The sequence below is a fragment of the Parasteatoda tepidariorum genome, chromosome 7 (genome assembly GCF_982258835.1).
Source record: "Parasteatoda tepidariorum strain Cologne lab strain chromosome 7, Ptep-v5.0, whole genome shotgun sequence".
NCBI classification, from domain to species: Eukaryota; Metazoa; Arthropoda; class Arachnida; order Araneae; family Theridiidae; genus Parasteatoda; species Parasteatoda tepidariorum.
This window is the reverse complement of record NC_141761.1, coordinates 104,620,733-104,647,057: the sequence shown is the minus strand read 5'-3', so window position 1 is coordinate 104,647,057 and position 26,325 is coordinate 104,620,733. Positions and strand designations below refer to the sequence as shown.

General features: G+C 28.1%; 1 protein-coding gene across 6 annotated transcripts in view; it reads right to left on the bottom strand.

Annotated features, from left to right (window-relative positions):
- The window catches only part of LOC107445829 (uncharacterized), a 41,569-nt gene extending 15,798 nt beyond the window's left edge, over positions 1-25,771 (bottom strand). The window contains exons 1-15 of one of the 6 annotated variants that reach the window (XM_087168428.1): positions 25,577-25,752; positions 25,335-25,430; positions 23,150-23,348; positions 22,203-22,353; positions 21,998-22,113; positions 20,265-20,372; positions 17,641-18,219; positions 15,154-15,208; positions 12,894-13,797; positions 11,441-11,541; positions 8,218-8,265; positions 7,982-8,140; positions 4,743-4,850; positions 3,367-3,506; positions 438-556 (exon numbers count right to left, since the gene is read on the bottom strand). In XM_087168428.1, coding sequence (XP_087024554.1) covers positions 438-556; positions 3,367-3,506; positions 4,743-4,850; positions 7,982-8,140; positions 8,218-8,265; positions 11,441-11,541; positions 12,894-13,797; positions 15,154-15,208; positions 17,641-18,219; positions 20,265-20,372; positions 21,998-22,034 — 2,358 coding nt within the window. In that variant the 5' untranslated portion in view covers positions 22,035-22,113; positions 22,203-22,353; positions 23,150-23,348; positions 25,335-25,430; positions 25,577-25,752. Of the gene's footprint in view, positions 1-437; positions 557-3,366; positions 3,507-4,742; positions 4,851-7,981; positions 8,141-8,217; positions 8,266-11,440; positions 11,542-12,893; positions 13,798-15,153; positions 15,209-17,640; positions 18,220-20,264; positions 20,373-21,997; positions 22,114-22,202; positions 22,354-23,115; positions 23,349-25,334 lie in introns of all 6 variants that reach the window. The other 5 variants (XM_087168427.1, XM_087168429.1, XM_043048940.3 and 2 more) reach the window with 5 other exon arrangements.
- Positions 25,772-26,325: the final 554 nt, after the last annotated feature.

Here is a 26,325-nt window from a genome sequence, read left to right as displayed (position 1 = left end):
ACAGAAATGTATATATTGTACAATTTAAATACATATATTGGGGAATAAAATGTATTAATTAATTAATAATAAAAATGTGTACATATTTAGCAGAAAAATTAATAAAATGGGAAAATTGAACTATCTTTGTCGTACATGTAACACCAAAAGACATATTTAATGGAAATAAAATATATCCAGTGATAAATAATAAAATATTTTGGTTGAATTGGAAAATTAGTCACCATGACACTCTTTAATGTTTATTATTTCTAGTATACTTGGATTTAAAAAAATACATTTTTTAAATAAAACATTTATTTTTAACAATAAATTTTATTTTTATAAGTACAATTTCTACACATGCTTAGAAACAACAAATTTTAACAAACTTAACTATCTGAAACAAATATCAGATTAAAAGGGAAAAAATATCAAAATTGATCGATCATACTAACTTCTTCCCCTTCAGTAGCTGACTTTTGAAGACGATTCTCAAGTCTCAGAACTAACTGCTGCAACCTATTTCTTTCCTCATCTCCATCCTCTAGTTGTCTTTCTAGTCGATTTTGCAACGCTAAATAGGTCCAATTATTTAAAATGGCATTTGCAATTTTAAATGACCAAATTTGAAATTATAGCGAAATCAGTCAAATAGTTCCTGAGAAATTGAATTTCAAAAAAGTCAGATATTTAAGATTCGATTTCTCAGGAACTATTCGACAGACTTTGGTCAAATTTCGTATTTTGTCTTGCAAAATTATATTTTTTAAAATGATGCAAAAATTTGTATACCTTTCAATTCAAATTTCTTTCGACCATTATTAAATGAAATAATAAATATTAAGAAAAAAAATTTTTTTTGCACAGAATTATCTTTGGTTAAACAAATTTTATTATTGGGTGCAAAATTTTAAATTTTTCAGTTCTATGAACAAGAATTCTTCAATTTGCTTAAAGAGTTCTCGAGATATAGCGAAAGTAAAATTCAAAAGTAAAATTAAAAAAGTAAAATTAACAAACTCAAAAAGTAAAATTAACATTAAGGGCTAAGAACTTTGAACTGCTCTCCTGACCAAACTATGGGGACCATATTTTCCAGATTGCAGCTACCCTCTATATTTTGGGGATCAAAAATTTAAATCAATCAAAAAAAGGCACGTTTATTCAGAGAAAGTACGGTTTTTTGTCTGATTTCATAACTTAAAATATGGTTCGCACTAATTAATTACCACATTTGAAGTCACTCCTTCGAACCTTTAAGATTTAGTTTTAGAATGTGAAAATCCAATCATTAGATCAAAAGTTATTCAGGCTGATCCGATTTTTACTTAGGACACTATACATGCTATGTATATAAATTAATATTTATTAGAAAAACATTCATTATCAAGCTTAATCACAGTGAAAGCAAAGAAGCATCCAACTCATTTGATTATGAGGCAGTATCAAAAGGCAATTTTAATATTCCTCTGAATTTTCATCCAACAATCAATCATCTGAATTTTCATCCAACAACTTTAATCCAATCACCATAATTATTTACTCCAATAATAAATGGGCAAAGTTTAATAATATTTTTGTTGTTTTTTTTTTTCCTGAGTTAAATATGAGTGTGTGATAAAAATATATATTGAGGCGGATGATTATAAGACTCTTTGTAACTCAAATTAAATCTCCCTTTACATTTTTTTAACATAATTAAATAATAATAATTTTATTAGTACATAGCATTAGAAATGAGCAAGTGACAACTTTTTCAATATTAGGTATTAATTTATACTGATCAAATAAATACGAGAACCTGATACTTTTTGTATAAATTTTTATTCTGTTTTGCTTATAAAGAAGTCATTGCATATTACATGTGATTTAAGTTTGGACTTCCACATGTTCTCTTCAGTAGAATATGCAGCAAATAAAAGGAAAAGAAAGCATACAATAAATTGATTCTGGACTCAATTTGTTGAATCCGTTACGTAATCCAAACTTAATCCTGCATCATTAATCCAAAAAAAGAATTTTTAGCCAATGCTGCCAACTATTTTTATTTTTTTAAACAAGTTTTAGAGGTTTTAAATTTTGTATTTTTAAAATAAATTGATAAACTAAACTCAGTGGCGTGACAGCCCATAGAGGGCCAAGGCCTACTGCACCCATCTCAGTTTTCTTGACCTTGGGCTCTGGGGTGCAGGAGCAGATGTTCCAGTCAGGTGGTCAGCCGAACGCGGAACCTCCAGTGTTTAGTTCCCAAGCATGCTTGGTACTCATTTATCGACCCACTGAAGGGATGAAAGGCTGAGTCAACCTTGCCCGGCCCGAGGATCGAACCAGGGACCTGTGGCACGACAGCGCGAAGCGCTACCGCTCAGCCACCGGGCGTCAAAATAAATTGATAGCAACTGAATATGTTTGAAAGCACTTGGTACTTGTAAACACTAAGTACAAAATATTAGATACATGATTACATCTAGTATTTTTTTTTTAAAAAAAATCAGTATAAAGTTTTAACAAAAGAATATTAAAAAAATTTATCATTCTTTGTTGGACTTTTTTATCATTCTTTGTTGGACAACAGTAGGCTGTTATGCTGTCACGACATTAGGCTATGTCTATTTACCATAATGAAAGCAAATCGTTTTTAATAAAATTTTATTTTTCCATGGAAAAAAATGCTACTTATTTCTCAAAAGCTTCTTTTTGATTTAATATTCTGACATTTTGTAGGACAGTAAATTACGTTTTTTTCAAAGACCTGCTTTATGATTTTATTTTCAATGTAGTAAGTAAAAAAAGGAAAGCTGAAGGTATCTGGATTGTCATAAATATTAATCCATTATGAAAAAAAAACATTTATTAAAATAGCTTATGCTACAAGAATATGGAATATTATGATAGGTAATCAAGAATAAATAAAGAAACTTTGGTATTACCTGGTACTTCTTAGTCATTATTAATAAAATTTTAAAAAAACGGTTCACAATTATATCTTGAACATAAGCAACATTTTGTTAGGAAAAAGATAGTAGCTTTTTTATTATGATAGATAATCAAGAATAAATTAAAGAAACTTTGGTATTACCTGGTATTTTTTAGTCATTATTATTAAAATTTAAAAAAAAAAAAACGATTAACAATTATGTCTGGAACATAATCAACATTTTGTTAGAAAAAATACAGTAGCTTTTTTATTATGATAGATCAAGAAATGAGTTATCAAAAATAAATAAAGAAACTTTGTGCAGTTCCGGCACAAATTCAATAATATTTTGATAAACTACACTGAGAACAGAATTTATGAATAAATTATTTTTGAAACTCAAAATTAATAGCTTATAAATACAAACAATAATGAAACACAAACAATATTGATTTACTAAGACTTACCTTTCAGATCTCGCTCTTTAGTATCTAATAGGGCTCGTTTTTCACGCAAAGTTGCTTGATTTCGTTCTTCCACTTTTGCCTGTAAATTAGCCAACTCAGTAGTACGCGCTTCTAATTGATCAGCTAAATTTTGGAGTGATCTAAAAAATGAGTTTTTGAATGTTACTGTCATACTAATCGGATGTGGGAGGGAAAACTATTTCAAAAATTGAATAACTCACTCACATCAATCATTGTTTTTAAATTCCACCTCAGAATTGTTAATTTAGAAATAAATTGAATAACTTCCAGTAAAAGATAGCTAAAATATCCATTACTTTTTCAACAAAAAAATGAAGCAAATGTCAAACAGAAGCTGCTGCATTCAAAATATTAAATAAAAATTACTAACTTCATGTGGTTGGTCATTTATTTTTTACTACAATTTTATTTTACTTTGCAAAGATTAGTTAGAGTACCATGTTTCATAACTATGTTTAATGTTGTTAATCATAAACTATGTTTAATGTTTTGGTTTATATTATATTAAAAAATGACATTATCAGAACATGGTTAGCATGGTCATAAAAGTATTCACAAAGTTCTTGTTAATTACTTTTTGTGTAAATGAAATAATTTGAGAAAAAAAAATTTCCCTTAAAAATGTCTTTAAATATCAATAAATACATTAAATTATCAAATGACCATTTCATTTCTTCTAGTACTTTGTACTGGTGAGTAGTTGTAGTTCTAGTAAGCTTTTTTTTTATTTATAAAAGTTAATTTGGTTAAGACCATTTTTTAAGGGAAAGTGTTTAATAGTTTTAAAATTTTATCAGCTTTAAAGGATTGGCCATAAACTTGAACTTCTTTACTTATATATAACGGAATTTATTATTTTTATGTCTATAACTACACATAAATTTTATGAGAAATTATCAAAAGAGCAAACACAAAAGGGAAAATAGCTCCCCGTTGTTGGTTTTGCCTTACTGTTATTCATAATTATATAAACCTTTACTGTTATCCATAATTATGTGAAAAAAGCCCTTCTTGTATTTTCTGAAGTTGACAGCAGCTGTCCGCACAAATCAAAAGAGAGAAGATAGCTTTCCAATGACAATTAATAAATTAGTAAGAAGTGTACTTCCCAAGGACTCATAACAGGTTAAATGCTTGAACTTAGAAAATAAAATAAAAAAGATGTCCCTCTAAAATAGGCTGTTGTGTAGTTGAGTAAAATTTAATATAGTCTTATTTTTTCAAAAGCATAATAAGAAAAGATGAGAATATAAAATCAAGAATATGAAAAATAAGTAATAAATACCTTCTTTAAAAAAAGCTACAAATTTATTAACATAAAAGTGAAAGCTTATGATAAAGGAAACGACGCAAACCTTGAATGTGCTTGAGTACTTAAAATTGCTTCAACTTCTTGATCTTTTAATTTATTCAGTCTCTGTAAAGCTTCCTCGTGATCTTGCTTCATTTGCTTGACAGACAGACTGAAATGGTGAAAAATAAGAGAATACTATAAACAGACTAAAGTGTGAAGTTAGAAGATAAATAAACATGTAACTAAAATCAAGTCTAGAATTAACATGTTGATGGCATTAAAGAATAGTGTACTGAATTGACAGAACACTACAGTTACAACTAATTTTATTTCATTTCATCGAGATTTAATTTCTTATGTTGTATGAGAATGAAACCAAATGTATGCATTTTTAATGCATGAGTTACTGATGTTTTCATCAAGGTCAAAAGGTATATAACAGTGATTCTTGCCAGACTGGTTTTGATACTGATTACTATTGCATACATAGAATCACTTTTGAATTATATTCTCCAGTGTTAAATCCCTCAACACAAGCATATAAAATTCAACTTATACAATGTCAGATTCAGATGTAAGAAAAATGCATTTTGCTTGCTAAGTAAATGATTAGATAATGCTTTCTATCCAAGCAAATAGGGATTTACATTATATTAGAATTCCCCAGAAGAAGTAGTTTTCTCTAGGAGAAAAATCAAGAAGTAAAATAATAGAAGAACCAAAAATAGTTTATTTTTCCATTGTAGCAATTTTAGTAAACAATTCCTAAAAATATATATATTAGATGAATGAGAATCTTCTTTCAAACTCATTCCTTTAAATGAATTTTAGAAAGTTGAATTTTGCTGCTTTTATGATGTCCTAGCAATAAATAATTTGTTTTATAAACATTATTTTAAGCAATTATTTTAACATCACTGTCTAGTGAAAAATTTTACATTTTAATAAAACAAGGAAAAAAGAAGTTGAAACATGACAAACATTTGTAAAATTACAACTTGAGAACATTCAAGATATAGTCCCACAGAACTACCTGACAAATTTGAAAAAAAAAATAAATGCTTTTAACTATTTTCACTGAACAACAATAAACATTTGGCATGACCTAAAAGACTGAAATTTTACTCACCTTTCAAAGTCATTAACTGCCTTTGCTAAAACTAGACAAGTATGAAATATGCTGGGGGGAAAATAAGACTTTAAGTACGGCAGAAACAAAATGAATCAACAGAACTATGGTTGCTGATTCAACTTTTTAATAACATCACCGAAAAGTTTAAGACTTGTACCTAAGTAAATGAATACAGAAATAGTTGTGGGAATTCTGTAAATTGTTCTAAAAATGGTATAGGTCCAATATGAATGTGAAGTTAACACCTTTCACTGAGGTGAGCTGCAGTCTCAATCTAGAACTTACTGAATTGAAGGAGTTTACACTTTGCTATCAAGACAAATGACATATTGTTTGGATGTTTTGGATAGTTATTATGTTCAAAATAAGATATTAAATATTTCTAAAACTGTTAATAAAAAATTGGTTTTGATTTCATTTGTCTTGGTTTTATCTGAGCACAAAAAAAGGCATCAAAACAATTTGTGATTTTAAATTTAAGGCCGCAAAACAAAACTCTTTGCCCCACTCCCTCAGTAAGTTCTAAATGGTGAATGTAGCTCACTCCGGGAAAAAGTTAAAATATTCATATTAGGTCTAAATCACAGTTTTTTTTTAAAAAACAATTCAGAACATTCTCATAACTATTTCTGTATTCCATTACTCAGGTACAGGTTTCAAACTTGGGACTCATAAAAAAGTTGAATTAGTAACTGTAATCTTTTGCTTTCACCATACTTAAGGCTGCTTTTCTAGAAAATTTCATATTTGTCTAGTTTTGGCAAAGACAGTTAATGACCTTCAAATTTGTGCAAAATTTCAGTTTTTTGCTACTTTAAGACCAATTCTAAGCTTATGTCATTAATACAAAACGCATGTTTATTTTTAGGTACTATTCATTGACATGCATTAACAGAAATATACCTTTGTGGTTCACTGTTCGTACCAGTAGACTTTGATGGTCAAAGTCTAAGAAAATTGCTGTTTTTTAAGAATTTTTAATGAACTTTGATGAAAAGGTTCAATGAAAGAATTTATTTCTTAATAGTTATTGTGAATATAGTAGAACATAAAACAATGGTCAGTTGCATTATTCACACACAGTATTTCCACTTGCAAATCAATCTGCTTTAAAATTCAAGAGAAAATAACTCCAGTTTTGACCCTCCAAAACTTCAAGGAAAAAAAAAATTTTTGCAAAAATAAAAAAAACACGTCTAACAGTTTTCCTGAAAATTTCAAGAAAATAAAAAATGTCAAGCATACAAACCTGTCTGATTTGCCAGATTTTTTAAAAAAAACTGGTTCTTAAACTTAAGCTTTTAATTTTAAACTATGTATAGTATATTGCTCATAAAATTATCTAGACTTCAAAATATGCGAATAACGTAAACATCTTAATAATTATTACACATTTTGTGAGATTTTTCCTGTAAGATGAAAATCATAATAATCAATGATTATTTTTCAGTTTCTGCATATTATAATCTCGAAACAATGAGGCGTTGGAGTAACTTTTTAAATAGTAAACTGTTAGAGCATTAACGTTTTTCATTTTCCCAAAACTAAAGCTTTTTTAATATTGAGATTTTATAGCCATTTTAATAATTAACATAGAGGCTGGTCTACCAGCTGTTAGGCTTTTGCAGAGTTTTTTGCCGAATGGTAGACATCAAAAAAATAAAGCTTTCATAATTTTGCCAACATTTTAAAAGGCTGAACACAAGAGAACTGGAACAAAGTGGATTTTTATATGAAGTATTAAATCCTTCTCTTGTAGTAGTGAGAAAAATAACTTAAAACTAAATTTCCTAAACAAAGAATCATACATTAAAACATAAACTTTGTTATCACTAGAAAAAACTTTCTTGGAAAGCGTAGAAAGTTGGTATTCTTCTAGAGGATGTATGACAAAACTTAACCTAACAGTCATGAATAACTGATACAAACTCACAGCAATTATAAAAATATTACAGCTATATTATTCATATAAATTTTACAACATATAATTCGCCATTCCATACAATGACTCAGTCTTCAAAGAACAACCTTAAACACTGATAAGAGGTATCCTACTTTACAATGATACATGAAATAAAGCATCAGAACAATGATAAATTTTTATTAATAAGCAAAATTGTATTTGCTATCAAGTGAATAGAACAATCAATTTGACACATAATTCATACTTGTGCAAATCTTTAAGCTTTTGAATCTCTTTTAAATGCTGCGCCTCCATATCAATCGATTTCTCTTTTAAACTCTTTTCTAACAAATCTTTTTCCTTTCCGAAAGCATCTAGTTTAGTTTCATATACCTGAACTTTATTTTCTATGTCTGTCTTCAAGCTAAAAATTAAGTAAAATAATAAGCAGTCTAAAATGATCAGCACATATTTTGATAAAAAAATATTAAAGATATTTACTTATTTTCTAAGATCTTGAAGGATTCTTCTAAAGATTTAATTTGATCCCTAAAAATAAAATGTACAAATAAAAAAGAAGTTTCAAATATTAGTGTAAAGAAAAACAGTAACTTAAGTCAGAGTACCCTTGCAACATTTTTTGTAAATAAAGGTTATAATCATTCATTTTGTGGATGCTTTACATGCTCATTTAACTTATAATCACTAATTTATCTTCAAAAAAAATAAAATTGCTTAATTTTTTTTAAATTTTTAAAAAATTCAAAATTTTTAAATCCCTAAGGCTTTTTTATTTTAACATATTTTCAATTTTTTTTCTTAGTGCTTACAATATTCATCTTACCAATTTTGTGCATTCATTTGTTGATACATCAATTAGAACATTTTTTATAGATTATTTTGTAAAAAAGTAGAAAAAACAGGTTAAAAATTCCTGTTAGGTATATATAACATGCTGTAAAAATTGTAAAACCTAATAAAATGCTTATTCCATGTACAATTTAAATAAGTGTACATTACACTTAAGATAAAAAAATTTTACTTCAAAGCTTTATCTTAAATAGAAAAAATTCTCCTTAGGGATTTAATTAAGATTAAAACACAAAATTATCATCTATAAGAAAAGGCACTTTAAAGTCTATCTGCTGATAATATTTCCGATTTAGGGCAATCTAAAATCATTCATAACTTTTTTTAAAAATGTAGATAGAGAGATGATTTTTTTTTCAGTGCATTTGAAATAGTTTAAAGTTTCATTATAAGCAATAAAAAAAATATCGATATTTTGGTCATTTTTTGGGTTTTGTGACCCCTTAAAAACATAACTTAAAGAAAAACGTTAGACATTAAACATAAACTTTTTTTTAAAAAAATCGCGTTAATTTACGATTTATGTCTTCTGAACAGTCAAGTATTATAGGAATAAATATTGTATACAAGTTTTTGAGAGTATAGAATTAAAAAAAAAAAGTCTATATTTTTCCAATTTTTTGTAGAAAAAAAATTATAAAATTTCACAGTTTTACACACAGATTATAATTACTTTTTCACAGATTATAATTAACTTAAAGAACCATGAATAAAAAATATAAGTAAATCAATTATCTCTAATAAATTCAAAATAAAAATAAAATTTAAATAACTGTTGGAACAAAATTGAAAACATTTTTCCTACAGTAAATCCAACTTAAAAAAGTTTTGTTTACATTAATCACCCGATTCTAACTAATTCAAAAAATGAATAACAATAAAACACATCCACTTGAAAATAATGAGTACAAAAGGTCCAAGAGAAAAATGTTCCTCGGGCAAAAATTGTGAAGTCAAAAAATTTAATCACCTTGTTCCAAATAGAGGTTACCAAATTTGTTTCTGTTTGTATAAACTTAAATAAATGTTAGTTAAGATTTTGTTAGCTCTCCTTAAAAAATACAACTGCTGATAAAAACTAAAAAAATAAATTACTAGCTTCATAGGAACTTTTTATGAGCATTAATTTTACCAAACGTTTATATATTTAACAGTAATTTTATTAATTTTTTAATTAGAGTAACAAAGTTATAATTTTTTCAAAAAAATTTAGAAAACTATTCGATTGTTAATAATTTTACAAAAGACATAACCCTTTAAAACAAGAAAATATTTCATTTATATGTATAATATATAGTAACTAAATTTTGCATACACTGTGTTAGTAAGAAAACCACAAATATTTGATGACTTCCTTATTAAATATGGGCTGTCATAAAAAGTTGAAGATTACAAAAAATTGTAAAAAATGGTTTAGAATAACAAACCTGCTCATGGCAACATAAATGTTTCTTAATAATTCTTCACATTTAAATAAGCCTTTTTTTCTTCTTTTTTTTTTTCTTTTTTTAATTAAAAACCATTTTGAACATGGGTGTAAATTAAGTTCACCAGTAAAGTTTATCTCCAAAAAGTAGTACTATAACTATATTTTAAAAGTAGTTTGTTATCACCACATTAAAAAAAAGCAGTTGTAGTTAAGTATTGTAATAAAATAGTTGTAAGTAACTACAAAACAATTCAGTTTTTCCAACCAATTTTCATGTCTTAGTTTTAGAATTTTTTTTAAAGCATAATTAAGGCTATCCTATTTTGCAGAATAATAACTGAATACATTTTCAATGAAGGAGGTAGATCAGGTTCTTATATATGTAACGTTATGATATATAAGGTAATATTTAAAATAACCTTATATGCATTATAACTTTATATATAAGAACCTCATCTACCTACCTTCTCATCTATAAGGTTATATTTGAAATAACATTATGCATATGGTTATGTTTGAAATAACCTTACATATTATGATATTAATATATTAAATTATATTTGAAAAAGAAAGATTTTTTGGGGAAATATCTTCATTTTAGACTTATTTAACTATACAACATTAACGAATTAATGAAAGTAGTGGCAATAAGTGACAATTTTGGAGTCTTAGAACATTTGGCAACAAGCAATTAACAAGAAACCTTAGTAAACCTGCCTTTTGATAGCACTATAAAATGCCGAGAGAGAATGCTTTAACATAAATAGTTAATAAATTAAAAGTATTTCTAGATCTCGCCAATCGAAAGCTTTCAGAAGCTAATTAACTTCAATTTTCAAAAAATGTCATTTGGAACCTTCATTCATTTCGCTCTAAACTTTAAAAAAAACTTGGTGGGGAAGAAAGCTTAAAGTGCATTTGGCAACAAACAGTCAACAAGCTACCTTAGAAAACATGTCCTTTGCCAGCACTTCGAACGATTAATAAATTTGATCAGTTAGAAGCTTGCAGAAGCTAATTTACTTTATTTCACAAAAAATGTAATCTAGAACCTTCATCCATTCAGCTTTTCTATTATAATAAGTATATTAGTACTTGAAAAACTTTGGACGGTAAAAGTTTCAAGTGCATTAGGCAACAAACAGTCAGGTCAGAGAAAAAATTTTGAAAACCCACCTTTTGGCTGCACTTTAAAATGCCAAGAGTGTGAATGTTATAACATAAAAGTTCAGATACGTTAAAGATTTATAGATTTCACCAGTTGAAAGCTTGCAATAGCTAATTTACTCTAGTTCACTAAAATGTCATATGGAATCAATTATTTTATAATGAGTAATAATTGAAAATGCAAATTAATTCATTCCATTAGTATCTTTTTTTTTAAAAAAAAAAATTATCGGCATAATTATTAAGTTTGTAACTAACTTGTGTAACATTTTCATAGTTTCAATTCGCTCCTCATACATTGATTTCATTGCTTCAGATGATTTAATTAGTTGATCTCTCTCCAAAACATGATTATTCATCTATATAAAAAAAACATATGCATTAAAGTATCAAGATATACAAGTACTGGCAGTTTCTGATACACAATTCTTTTTAAATTTAACAGAAAGGAGGTGCTATGAATAATTTTTTTATCATTAAAAGTTTTTAATAACAAAAATAATGTAAAGTTAAATAAAAATATTTGAAAATAACATAAATTTTTATCATAAAAAATAAGGTTTTAATTTAAAAGCAACAAATAATAAGGCTTCAAAATATACATACATTTTAATTTCAATAAAGAACTTGGGATACATTGAACCCTTGGTTAAAGTGAACGATTTTAGTGGTCCCATCTTAACTATTATTAACTTAACTATTATTATTTATCTTATTTCATATGCTTATAGTGAACAGCTAAGAAATTGGAAGTTCGTTTACAGTGAGCTCGAGTTTTCTTTTTGCAGGTATTTAAATTGATGTTACAAAGTTTTTAGTCAATGTTATATGTTCAAAAGTACATTATTATTATGACTTATAAGAAATAATGATGCAATTCACATAGTAAAGGAGTTCATTTTATTGAAATGAATAATGCGAGTGGTGCAAGAAGAAAATTGCTTTTTACTATGAGAAAGAAAAAATAATAACAGATGAAATTACTTGTGTCTTTTGAGTATTGCAAACATAAAAGCATATTAAGGCAAATAACGGGGCCCTGTTTTAAACATCTTAGATTCAAAAGTTTGTCAAAACCTTTTTACGTAAAAGCTAAATGTAGTTGTATCTAACCATAGCTGCCAACACGGATAGGAAAAAATCCAGTATATTTTATGAAATAATATAAATTTCATGATAGCAAAATCTACTAAATATTTTATGCATAGGGAATTTTAGGGATTTTTATAGTCATCAAAATAGAAAAACCATACTATTTTCCACTTATGGTTTCACATTAAATGATCTTGAAATGTTATGTATTATGCTTATTCATAATTTTGAATAGCAATAGGCATTTAATTCCTCTTAGATGGTTAACCAAATTTTATAAATAAGGCTCACTTTATTATGTATTAGTGATACTTATTTAAATATTCAATCAAGTAATAATCTGCAAAAAAATCCTATTTTAATAGGGATATTTTAAGGAAACTTACTCAAACGTAGGGAATTTCTTAAAATGTACAAAAACCAGGAGAATTTTTATTAAACGAGTTGAACAGGAGAAACTTGCAAAATCCAGTAGTCTACTGGAAATCCAGTAGAGTTGGCAGCTATGTAACGAAAGCTTTATATATTTTCAAAAATTTAAATAAGTACGTATTTAAGCATAATCAAAATTTTACTTTTGTAAACATGAAAGAGAGATAAATATGCATAATTTACTAACAAGTGCTTGCATATTCCCTATATTCTCTAAGGTAGTATTATATATGGGTAATGCAGCAACTGTCTCCATATTCTTTTGAAGACCATGCAATTCATTGGGAATAATCTGTGGAAGCATGTAGGGTGCGTCAGACACTAAGGAACTCTTTTGAGGGGAACTAGTGTTCTGAATATTTGAAATTTCCTTTTCTGGTGCTGCTTTAATGGAAGTACTTTTTTTCACAACTGACAAGATACTGTCAGTTCCTTTTTTATCATGTGTTTTTTCCAACACACCATCGGAGTGAGCATTTGTAAATTGCTTTCCTGGCAAATCCTTCAAAGGATTCTGAACTGCAACAGGACTTTTGTTTTCTTGATTTGAACTTGCACCAAAATCCTCGCTAAGCCAACCTGCATCAGTACTTGGAGCAGTGCGAGGACGCCTGGGCCTGCTAAAGATTCCTTTGGTGGATTCTGCCCCTGAGTTTTGAAATTCTGCACCAAGATTATTCTCTTTATCAAAAGATTCTTTTGCAGACGGATTTAATTTAGAAGGTGTGTTAGGTTCACTTAATCCTAACCACTCTGAACCAGAACTCTTCCTCCTATTTGATAATGCATCAGGTGCTTCATCAAAACTAGTTTCTTTTCTTGTTGGTATTTTTACACTATCTTTACTTTTTTTAGGACTTTCTTTAAAGAAATTAGACCAGTCCATATCATCATCTTTAGAGGAAGTAATTTTTTCAGATCTTCGTGCAGTACGCGGAGGGGCAGAGGAAATACTTGAGTCAGGCTTGATGGAAAGATCTTCTGAGACAAAAGACGTAGCAGACTTTATACTTTGTGATTCTTGCGCTTCTTTGAAGCTGACTTGCTTAAGAAAAGTTTCTCTCTTCTTTACCGGATCTTTTACTTGATGCCTAAAATATTTAAATTATTACATTTGTTATTATTTTGCTGACAAAGCTTAAAACTTTGCAATATTGCCTTTTATATAAGCAGGGTTGCCACAGAAAAAAAATGAACAAAATAGTTAGTTGCTTTTAGTAGCCTAAAGCATGAAAATAGTTACCTAAAAAAGAACAAAAATTCATCAAAAATATGACTAAAATTTTATCAAATGACTTATTTGTCATATACCATGACCCATTTAGTCAAGTTGGTGGCAAATATGATAATTTTATATAAACGTTAGTGTTCTAGCACTAAATTTTTATATAAAAAAATTAATATATTTGTAGAAAATTAAATATTTTTAATTAATTAACTTACTTTTTCAAAAAAAAATTTCCCTATAATCAATAATTGATTTAGCAAATATATATATACACCAAAGAGCCATTACATTATGACTACCCTCCATCTATAACAATGGGCTCACCCAGGAACAATGTTTTCATGGGGCACATTAGGACCCATAATTCTCATAGAACAATCCCTGACGTCTGTAAGCTACTTGAACATAGTTGTAGACCAGGTTCACCCATTCATGGCAACAGTTTTCCCCGCAGGGGATGGTATTTGCCAACAGGATAATGCACCATGTCATAAGGGTCGAATCGTCATGGATTGGTTCGAGGAACATTCCAGTGACTTTCAAGTCATGTCCTGGCCCCCAAATTCACCTGACCTTAATCCAATAGAACATTTGTGGTCCTACTTGAAAAATCAAATTCGTGCTGCCACGCTGCTCCCTCGCAATGTGAGGGAATTGCAGGACCAGTTGGTGAGCTCTTGGTACCAGATACCTCAGACTACCTATCAGTACCTTGTGGAATCAATGCCACACGGGTGCTAGCAGTTTTGAGGGCTAAAGGTGGTCCTACATGTTATTAGCAGGGTAGCCATAATGTAATGGCTCTTTGGTGTGTGTATATATATATAAATTAGGCTTTTAAAAAATCAGGCGGGATTTCGTAGCAATAACTGTTGAAAAGGTGATTGAGAAACGAAATAGACTTACAATGGAGTTAGTGCAAATTGAACTAATTAAAAAGTGATGACTCAAATTTGCAATTCAAAATTTTTTATTTTTGAAGGGAAAAAAAATGTAGTGTGTTCAGAAGCTCTCGCGGGCCGCAGGTTTTCAACCTAATTTATTCTAAGAAAAATATCACTAGGAGTACAGAAAAGTCTCCCAATAGTCTCCTTTTCCTGAAAATAGTTGCCTTTTCTGGCAAAAAAAAGTTGCCATAGTCGCCTCATGCTAAAAATAGTAGCTAATGGTTGCATTTTAGTCACCTGTGGCAATCCTGAATAAGGAAAAATAATCATACTCCTTTTTAAAATCCACCTTCTTAGTTTCTTCACTAATTACATCTTCAGTTGAATCTGAAAATTGACAATCGAAATTAAAGCAATTACTTTCAACTTATATTAAAATAAATCGATGAAATTAAACAAAATATGAGAAAAATACCGTCTCCTCAATAATATTTTTGATAATCGAAATAAACATTTCTTAGAAATATCTCTATCAAATTTTCAAGATATTATTAAAAAAAATTAGCTAATGGTAGAGGTGGTTGTTTTAACTAAACCCTATCCAGACAAAAAGTATATAATAAAAATATGCAATTAGATTTGATTTAGTTTCATAATTTAATGAAAATTTCAAAAAATGCTAAATAAGGAATCGCCCCTTCAAAAAAAATTTTTTTTTCGCTACACCTTTAACCATAGCTTTTAACTTTATAAAAATTTTAATATTTGTACTCAATTTTATGAGAAACAAAATCGCACACAGAAACTCATACAATTTATTATTTTGATTGCAGAGTTCTCCCTAGGAATAAAAAAGGGCAGGGTACTTCCTCACAGAAAAGGTCACTTTGAGTTTTGAAAGGGCCACTTACCATCGTTAAAATTTTTCAAAATATGTAATAACGGAATTTGATCCTCAATTTTTAAAGTATCGTCTTATACTATTTTATGTGTATATTTTACAAAGTAATTCTAGCTCATTGTCAAAGAAAAATTTGAAGCTTTTGAAGCATAATTAAAGGTACGCTAGAAGACAATCCCTGTGTATAAATTTTCTTTAAAAGAAAAGCAAACTGAAAAAAAAGGATTAATTGATAAACAACTTTAAAGCTTTCTTCATATTTTAAACTTAAAATTATGAGAATATAAACATTTAAATGCGCGTTTTTTTAATAAAAGGTAATTTATCTAAAAAAAATAATGGTAAAATCACTAAAAAACTCATTAATATACTCCCTTGTAAATAAAAATTATGAATATCTCTATGAAAATATAAAAAGATATGAATATATCTATATGAATATTTTAACTAGACAACATAAGAAAAATTTTCATTAAAGGAAAAAAATTAAAAATTAAGTTATTAAAATTAATTTGCCTTCGTGGAGGATTTTTTTGATGGAACTAACCCACATTTGCATTACATGGAGAGGAAAACCATGAGAACGTCCCACGGTTACCCTGACAGCAAAGGGGCTCTAACCCCTGACTCGTCTACCACAGAGGATATTTTACGTCAGCACGGTGATCAGGGCAAGCCAGATGTGGAATTCATATCGACCAGTCAGAGCTGGGATTCGAACGAGAGTTCACCTCATTGAGAGGCAAACGCTTTATGCCCTGAGACATCGCGGCTCAATTAAAAAGTTGCGTTTTTAAGAAATGGCGGCTAATTTTTAGAAAAAGTGCCAGGAGAGCACATTTATAAGGATCAAAGGGCAGTCGGGGTGAACTGCCCTTCAAAAAAAAAAAAAAAAATACTTAGGGAGAACACTGTGACTGTCTGGTCTTTCAAGGCAAAAAATGGAAAGTTATGAAAGCCAGGAGGAGAAAAATGCTATGAAGTATGGCATGCTATGTACATAGTTGAAGAGTTTGGGACATAGTACAAAAATAAAAGAGTTTCACTACAAAATTGGAAGATTTAACAAAAGCAGAAATGCATTAAATTAACTTCAATACAAAAACACACTTTTTTGATAATTACAGTTAGGTATATTTTACTAAAATGTATCAAATAAAGGAAATGTGAACGTTTAAATCCAGATAGTAAAATAAGGCTTACTTTCACTCGGCAAAAGCCTTTTAATGTAAACCTAGAAAGGTTTTTTATGATGTTTACGTGTAAACCTTCTAATCTTAAAACGAGGCACTTCCGTCACAATCTGCTCTATTCTACGCACATTACCCTAATCCAAAACCTTAGAAAACAAACTTTTAATAAAAACCTTAAATTGAGGTTGTCTTAGTGTGAAAAAAATCCTTGAATAAAGCTAGTCTTAAGGTGAAAATAATCTTAAATCTAGGTAATTATAAGGTTTCTCTTCGCAACGTCTTGTATGCTCAGCTGAAATCTACTTGTCATGAAATATAATCTTGTCATGAAATTTTAATTGTTATTATATCCTAGTCATGAAATTTTAAGAACAATGCAATTTGATTCTATAGCTAGGGGGACATCAGTTAAAACGTCATTATGGACCTACGTGACAATACTTTTTAAAAAATCCTTAAAAAATAATTTTTAATCCTTTTAGGATGAAAGGTTTAAAACTGCAATATTTTTGCTTTATAGAAAAAAAGGTTTTTAGTAGAAACATTTTTGGGACAATAAAAAGAAAATTCTGACTCAAGGTTTCCGTAAGGTTACACGCTTTCGAGGAATGACTATGTAGGGTGTCTTGAAAATATTGCAATAAATTTTAAAATAAGGTGTCATGGTGATTAAGATTATCTTTAAGGATTAATAATTGCATTGCCTCCCATGGCATAACACTAACCTTTATAATCCTCTGAATCTTTTAGGACACTATTTTGCTTCTTTGACTTGTGTTTAGGAGATAAATTTTTGAGAAAGTCATCAAAGAAAGATCCACTTCGCTTACGGGGAGAATTGGGAGTACTCTTGTCTTCATCAGACTCCAAAGATTTTAAGAGGTCATCATCATCTGAATTGAAGTCATCTTTTGGAAGGCTATCGTCTTGTTTCAGTGGAAAACTCTTTGACGATGACTTTGAAAAATCAAAATCTGCTTCTTTGGATTTTGATATATCTGGATCACTTGATTTTTTTGCTGGGGAAGTAGGCTTTGACTTGACTTTTGGTAGTGCAGTTTTAGTTAAGAACTCACTTAAAGCATCACCTTCAAATTCATTAGAGTTTCTTTTACCTTTGGCATGTTTTGGAGAATTTTCGAGAATGGAACTAAAATCAAAAGACTTTTTCTTCTCGGGAGACAAAACTGACGTGGAAGATTCCTTTCTCTCAGGGGATGAAAAAGGCAAGCTTGAATTTTTGCGACCCAATAAAGTATCATTCGCTGGTTCATCGGTTAACTTCTTAGAAGGAAATTTTTTATCTGAAATATAAGAACAAGAAATTAAAACAAGTACAATTGCTATATAGTTATAAAAAAATAAAAATTTAAATCACATTTATTTTATTTAAAATAAATTTATTTGAAAAAAAAATGCTTTTCAAGATTTTTTTGTAATGAAGAGGTGAAAACAAAATATTGAAAACATAAACATATATTATAAAACTGCAATTCTGAATGAGATGTTTGCAAACTTGTATTGACATCATTTTGACAGAAAAATTCTAGAATAAAACCTGCCATATATAGGGCAAAATTAAGGATCTCTATCAGCCTCAGGGAGAATAAATATAACAAAAAGAGATTTTAAAAAATTTCTGCCAATCGCCACTTTTTGCATCAAAAATGTATCCCATGTGCGTTTTATTATTACTATTTTGCTATTTATGGAATTAATATAAATATTTTATAATATTCAGAAAATTATTTGTTTTTCAAAATTTTTTTTGTGTTTAGAAATGGATGTAGAATTCTAGATATAATTGTGTTTATCGGGAAAAAAAATACCAAGAAAAATGCTTTGCATTAATTAGATCAACAGTGTTTTTAATTACTTAAAATTTTTAATTTTTATCAATTCCTTTGATATCAGTTTTTTTATTAATTTTCAATTTTTATCAATTCCAAAATTTTAATTTTTTTTTAATTATATTTTAAAAAGTGACCACTGTTAAAAATGAGAACTTATTTTTTATTAATTTTGCCCTATATCTTTTTCAGTCGTATTAAATGACAGCCTTGTATTGATGGCCATTGTTTAAAAAAATGAGTAAAGTAAATATTTCTTACCACCTTATAGAAATTAAATAAAGCATACAAAAATAATATTTTCCATTTTTCAATTTTCCACACCATCTAGGTTTTTTTTTTTTTTTTTTTTTTTTTTTTTTTTTTTTACAAGCATGGTGTTTTTAAATGGTATTACAATTCATTACAATAGAAAATATAAACCACTAAGAAGAAATACATGATAAACTCCCAGGCAAACTGTACATTAAACTTTAATATGATATATTCCTGAACTTTAGCACTTTCTTTATAACTTCAGGTTTTAATGAAAAAAAAGTAATTAAAGAAATTATTTTCTACCATAAATTAAGAAATTTTTGATCATTACTAAAATAAACTATTACATTAATTAAAATTATGCTGTTTACACAGAATCCTTTTTAGCTCAAAACTATAGAAAAAATATCTATCATTCAAAAAACAATAGCAACATATTTAAATTATTTGTATTAACATAACATAATAGTAATATATATCAGTAACATATTTAAATTATTTAACAAAAATATTAATAATAATTATAACAATAGTAATAATTATAATAATAGTAATAATTATAGTAATAGTAATAGCAATCAAATTTACTGGTTATTAGAATCAAATTTACTGGTGGTCAGAAACAAATTACAAAATTTAGGAACACCACTTTCATTCAATTTTATCAACTCCCAGTTTTTGAAAGAACTAAATTGAAAACATGTAAATGAAATCTTAAATTATAAATAATGAATTAGCTTTTCTAATGTTAATCTTGAAAACATTGAAATTAAAAATTATGGGAAAATGAATATTTAAAAGTAAAGGAAGAAATTATCATTCGGACAGTAAAAATGTTAGTAATTTTTTCTTCAACCATCTATCTGGTAATAGAATCTTCATATTTTGAAATTTGGGTCTGCGATATTAATGCTATATACCAGAAACTATTATAAAAATTATACTAAATCTAACATAATGAAATTTGCACATTTAAGGCTGTTAAAATGTATAGCAAAAATTTATGATTTTAAAAATTTATGTTTATCTCAATTTTTAATACAATAAATTTTTGAAAATTATTCAAAAAAAATTTTTTTCCATTTTTTCGTCTTTTAATATTTTTTTACTTTTCAAAATTAAAGTTTAAAAAAAAAGTTGAAGTTTTTGAAATATATTTATTTATTTTGCTAAGATATGTGTAGATTGACAAACTTATTTTGTAATTTTTTACAAAAATTACAACTTGAATATACCTTTACCTGGTAGTTTTTTAGAAGGTGAAGTTTTAGTCAGCTTTTTTGCATATATGTCATCATCATCATCTAACAAATCAGCCAAATCATCATCACTATTGTCAAAATCTGAAACTGAGGAGTAAAAATACAAAGATAAACAATACCGATAAACAATCATTGTTTTATTAATCATGTGAAAAAGGTTTATAATAACCTGAAATTAATAACTATTATTAGTAATTTTAGGTAATCTTGGCAAAGCACATTGTGCAATGCGTACTTCAGAAAGGTGTATACATGGTGTAGTTAACGCATCAGCTTAACGAAGTGTATATATATGCATGCGACAGGCAAGTAGTTGATTTGAGTTTGTTTATATATTAAAAAAATAGATAATAAAAAAAAAATTCAGGAATAACTTGCAATTATCCTCAATAGTTGCTCTAATAGTATCAGTGTTATTAATACATAACTTTCATAAAAATAAATAAATGAATAATAAGAAGAAAAAAAGAAAAGAATAAAGTGAAATAAAAATATTTTCCTGATGAAAAAAAGTACAATAATTAATACTGGTTGCTTCGGCAGAGCATATTTTATTAGTTTTTCATTCCTAATAAGTGCAAAAAGAAATGACTATCAATAAAAATATACACTGACTTAACACTGACTTCTATGTGTGGCTTTTACACACACACACACATATATATATATATTATGATCTGTTTCTACATGTTATTTTTACTTTTTATGATCTATTTTTATGTAGTTATTTTATAAAAAAATTTTTTGAGCGCTCCTCACACTATTGTATTAATATATTTTGCTTTGGCTTTATTGATACAATATCAGTAAGCACTCTGTTTTGCGGATATAATCGTGTGGGCTGAAGAAAAGATTATATCTTTTTTTTTCCGGTTTTTTAATTAACATTTCATTTTTTTTTTTTATTTTTTTTTTTAATAAAATGTTGTTTGTTATTTTTTTTACTTATCATTTTCCACCCCCTTTTTTTCATATGTCTATAATTTTTCTTTGTTTTATTCTTCATTTTGAACTTATATATATATATATATATATATATATACAGTACAGAACCCGTTATCCGGAAATCAGAAAACCGGAAAACCAAAAAACCGGAACGAAATTCGGTAAATTTTCCCGCCATTTCTTTAAAAAAATAATGTTTTTTCCTCATAAGATTTTAGGATTTTTCTTTCTTTTTTGAAAGATGTTTACCTTACCATTATTTTGGAAATAATCATTAGTGTATTACTTCATCGTTTTTTCTTCTTTTTAAGATTATTTCCAAATATTATTTTTTTAGTTGGGTTTAACAATAAAAAAAACGGCTTTTTGTAGCTATCCAGAAAACCGGAAAAATCAGTTATCCGGAACAGCGATGGTCCCGATCGTTCCGGATAATCGGTTCCTTACTGTATATATATATATATATATATATATATATATATATATATATATATAGAGAGAGAGAGAGAGAGAGAGAGAGAGAGAGAAGTAAGAAAAGGTCACATAAAAATACTTTCTTGAGAGAGAGGAAGAAGTTAAAATTTTCACCATTGAAATTATTGATAATATGGTAAGTCATTTACTTTCAATCAAAAAATAAATATTGAACAATATAAATTTTAGAAAAAAAATTGCATTATTGTCAGTAACAGTTATTTCGTCAGAGGGAAAAATTATGCCTGTACTTAACAACAACAAAAAGAACTACTTAATGGAAAAAAACTTACAGTTATTTTCACCAGTTGCTTTAGAAGTGCTAGACATAGTTAAAACCTTCCTATTTACTTTTTTTTTAGGCTAATTTGTGTGCTGCATAGTCTGTTCCTTCAAGATAATCTAAATGCTAAAATAAAATTAAAAAAATACTCTTATTTTTCATGTAAGCATATCTTTGAATTAAATTAAATGTGTTAAAAAATCTTAATATGTAACCTATGTAATAAAGCAATTGATAAGCTATGAGTTTACAGGATGCTTCAAAAATGTATCGACAAAAATTTAGGGGAAGTAAGGCACATCATAATGATGCATAGCAATCCATGGCTGTAAACATCAGGCAAAAGTGGCAGCAGTAGTAGATAATCTAAAAGTACACAAAAAAGTGATTAATTGAAAAATTTATCTTGTATCCAGGGTAGGTATGATTTAAATTGCAATATGATAGCATGATTTTTTTTAAAATCACTGATTTAAATCACATATTTTTTTTAAATCATTATTTCAAGTTGAAAATACAATATTTTTTTATGTAGTATAATTTCTAAATATATTTTTAAAGTTATAAAGTTATTTCAATCCTACTTCTATATTGAATCCAGAATATATATATAAATATATATATATATATATATATATAATTGCAAATTCATGAGGATGTTGAGCTCGCATAAAAAGATCTATGATTTACTAAATAGTTTCTAGTAATTATTTAACAATTTTAGTTCAATGCTATTTCGCAGTTGCTATTTTATAATATAAAGCATTGTTATTGCATTTTATTAGAGCTTTGATTAGTAGATGGATGGGGAAAAAGAAGCTTTTGTACATCTTGATATATAAGTCGACCCTTATTAGTCAGTTGTTTATTAATTCAAAAATGCTATGTGTCAAATGAAGCTAGATGTGTTGCAAAATGTGGATTCAAACATTATTATGAAATATTTAAAAAAATTTTGACTCCCTGTTTTCTTAAAATTTACGGGATTTGAAAAGTTGCCTTTTTCACCAGTATGTATGACAATTTAAATTTAAAAAATTCAATTTCTTTTATTTATTTTTAAAAAAATAATTTTTTTGGTAAGTTTTCAAGGAATGAATAAAAATATTATGAATAAAAATAGCATACTAGATGAATACAGTGCATAATGTTAAACACATACTCCAAGATTACATCATCAGATGCTGTGCATGCTTGACAATGGGGAAGCATTAATTGCTGTTTTTGGTTGAACCCACAGGAAGTTTCTTTGATTGTTGCAGCAGTGCAAACTAGGGTTAATGATAGATAGCTATGATAGACATTACACACAACTTTTACTTGCACACACTATAAGAGATCCTGCACAACTATAAGAGATCCTGCAGAAAGAAATCAGGGTTTGATAAATCAGATGAGTGGGAAAGGAAAGTGGTTAGCCACACAGAATCCATCTGCATTTATATGCAGACTTCTACCATTCTGTATGTATATATTTCCTATGATGGATTGCAATGTTATACATTTTGCAATCCATATGATGAGCCCCTTAAGGTTTGCCACTACATTTTTAAAACACTCTGTATATGATATTACTAGTAAGAAGCGCTCAGCTGACACACTTGGTTAAAATGTTGCTTACATCAATGGGGTAAAATTCTATAATAGCCCACCTCTTGGCGACTTTTTGAAATCTCGCCAAGCTGGCGATTACTATTTGGATCAAAGTTATTTTTTTATTATTAAAAACAATTTAAATTATTACGAACTTCTTAAAATATTTTTAATAAAATAAAATAAAAAATTCACTTGCAATAAGGTTGCAATATATCTCCCCGAAACATTTTCCAGAAACCTAGTTTGGCGAGATTTAAAAAAGTCGAGTCACTTGGCGAAATTTCAAAAAGTCGCCAAGGGGTGGGCTATTCTACCATCCGCCCCATCACTGATTAGAGAGCTGGGTGGAGGGGTAGTGAGTTTGATCCTGATAGTTAACAAAATAACTGGTGTGTACAAGCAGCAAGGTGCAAATGAAATCTGTCATGGCTGAAAATCTTCCAGTTAGTTGTGATGTGGAAATTTGGAGAGGGTTACCAGCTCAGCTGCTGTCCATGGTCAAGACTCGCCCATCTGACCAAGGTCAAAATTGTGCAGTATTCCTACAATGACCATAAAAGACAACCCTAAAAATGGGATAAGGTGCTTGACCATGGTGTTTTGATGTGGGGATATATATTACAAGCAAGAAAATTCATATTGAAATAAGCTGGATTGAGAATCTGATTATTAAAAGGGAAAAAAACTAGATCAAGGAAGATAAACTATTTCATACTTTAGTAATTGATTTCAAAATTATTATATTTTGAATCTAGTTATATTTTGAATGTCAAATATTCCCAATAGTTTGCTTTAGGAAGAAACAAACTTTTAATATATTCAGAACCTATCTATTTTGAAGAAGAAATAAAGAAAAATTGCCAAACAATTATTGACTCAAGAGAAGTTATATTTGCATTACAAATATATTCTGTTGGTATAGTGATAATAGGCATCTAATATACAAGTAGATACCTCATATTGGTTCTGTAGTTATAGGTTTTCAAGGTTCCTTTTTGTAAAATGAATAACTACCACCATACATTACAACAGAAAGTTTTTATCATATTATTGCAAAAAAAAAACCTTCATTAATATTTATTTTGTTTGAAAGTGAAACAAAAGAAGAAAAATATAATTATGTTAATTTACATTATTGTAGTTAGACAATCAAGAATCATATTATTATGGTATAGGTAATATGTATATCATATTATGTTGTATGGATATCATATTATTATCTTGTAGGTAAATATGCCCTACTTTACATCTAATTTATGGCGTTTACATCTGTTTTATGTTTTCAAACATTAAAAAATACATGCAAGTTAATAGTAAAGCTAAGAATCATAAAAAATGTGTTTTATAATGTTTAGCTTACACAGGCAAGGTTATTTAAACAATATATTATACACTTAGAACTTAATTAATAAAATAATGAACTCTATAAAATAACTTTAAAGCAATTTTTTTTTCAAACACCATAATTTATTGCAATTAAAATAGTGGACCAACTTGAAAGGTATAACTCGTAGCCCCCCCCCGGACAAATATCTACATGTTGTTGTTTTTTTTAGTTTACAATATATTTGGCTCCTTGGCGTTTGTAGTTGGCGCGATAGATCCCCCAAATCATTGGGGAAATACCCCCAAAATATTTTTCACAATTGAGTTTGTGAAACACGAGTAGGTACTTACTACTATAAAGGGAAATAACTCAAGACCTTATCGGTCATGTTAGGAGGCAATTGAACATAAAAATAAACAAATACCTTTAAAAAATCCATGGTCATAATATTCAGCTATAAACTGTACAACAGTCATATAATTCATTTCTTTTCACACATCACAAATTGCTGGAATTGTTGCTATTAAAATGAAATTAGATGATAGAACAAAAATAAAATTTAAAACTGAAGAATGTAAAGCAGCTAGAATATAATCAATGAGCATTTAAATGTTCAAGAATAGGAAAAGAGATGTGGAAGGGTAGAAACTAAAAACTTTAAATTACTTTTTTCTGTCAGCGCCAAGCTAAGATTTAGAAGAGGTAAAATGTCATGTAAATAAATTGCGATCCAGTTTTTAAACGAATTCTAATATTTCAAAAAATGCATTATGCAATTTAAAACCTCAAGAAAAACAAATGAGAAATCAAAGGCATTTATTTTGTTACGTCAACTTGTTGTCTGCTTGTAACTATGGCAACAACCTAAAATCTTACGGTTAAAATTACTGTAGATCGGAAACTGACTTTCCCAAAGTTAATTTATCAGTAGATGACGCTACTATAGTTTTACATGTGATAACGGTATTTCAGTTTAAGGGCCATTCTCACTGCATGCAATTCAAACTTCTGATCACCGTTAAGAGAGGATGAAAACATGATTAGTGAGTTTTTCGCAAATGAATTTGCAATTGCAACTTACGAATTCGTCCTCTGAGGAGTAGAGCGGTTCTAAAGCCGTCTCTCTCCTCCTCTACTTAGATAGTATACGATGCTTTTCCCTTCCATAATACTTTCCACATTTAGAATGTCAGAATTATTTTTCAGAATATTTTAGGAACTATGCTTATTACAGTTTTGAGTTCTATATAGTTTGCAACTAATTAATTTATAGTTACTGTTTTTTTATAGTTTGCAGCATTGAACTAATTAGAATATCTGTATGTTCTACATTTATGTACTAGAATGCTTTTATGTAATGGCAAAAGTTGTACTGAACCATTTTAATAACAAATACCCGTTTTCGTGAAATTTCC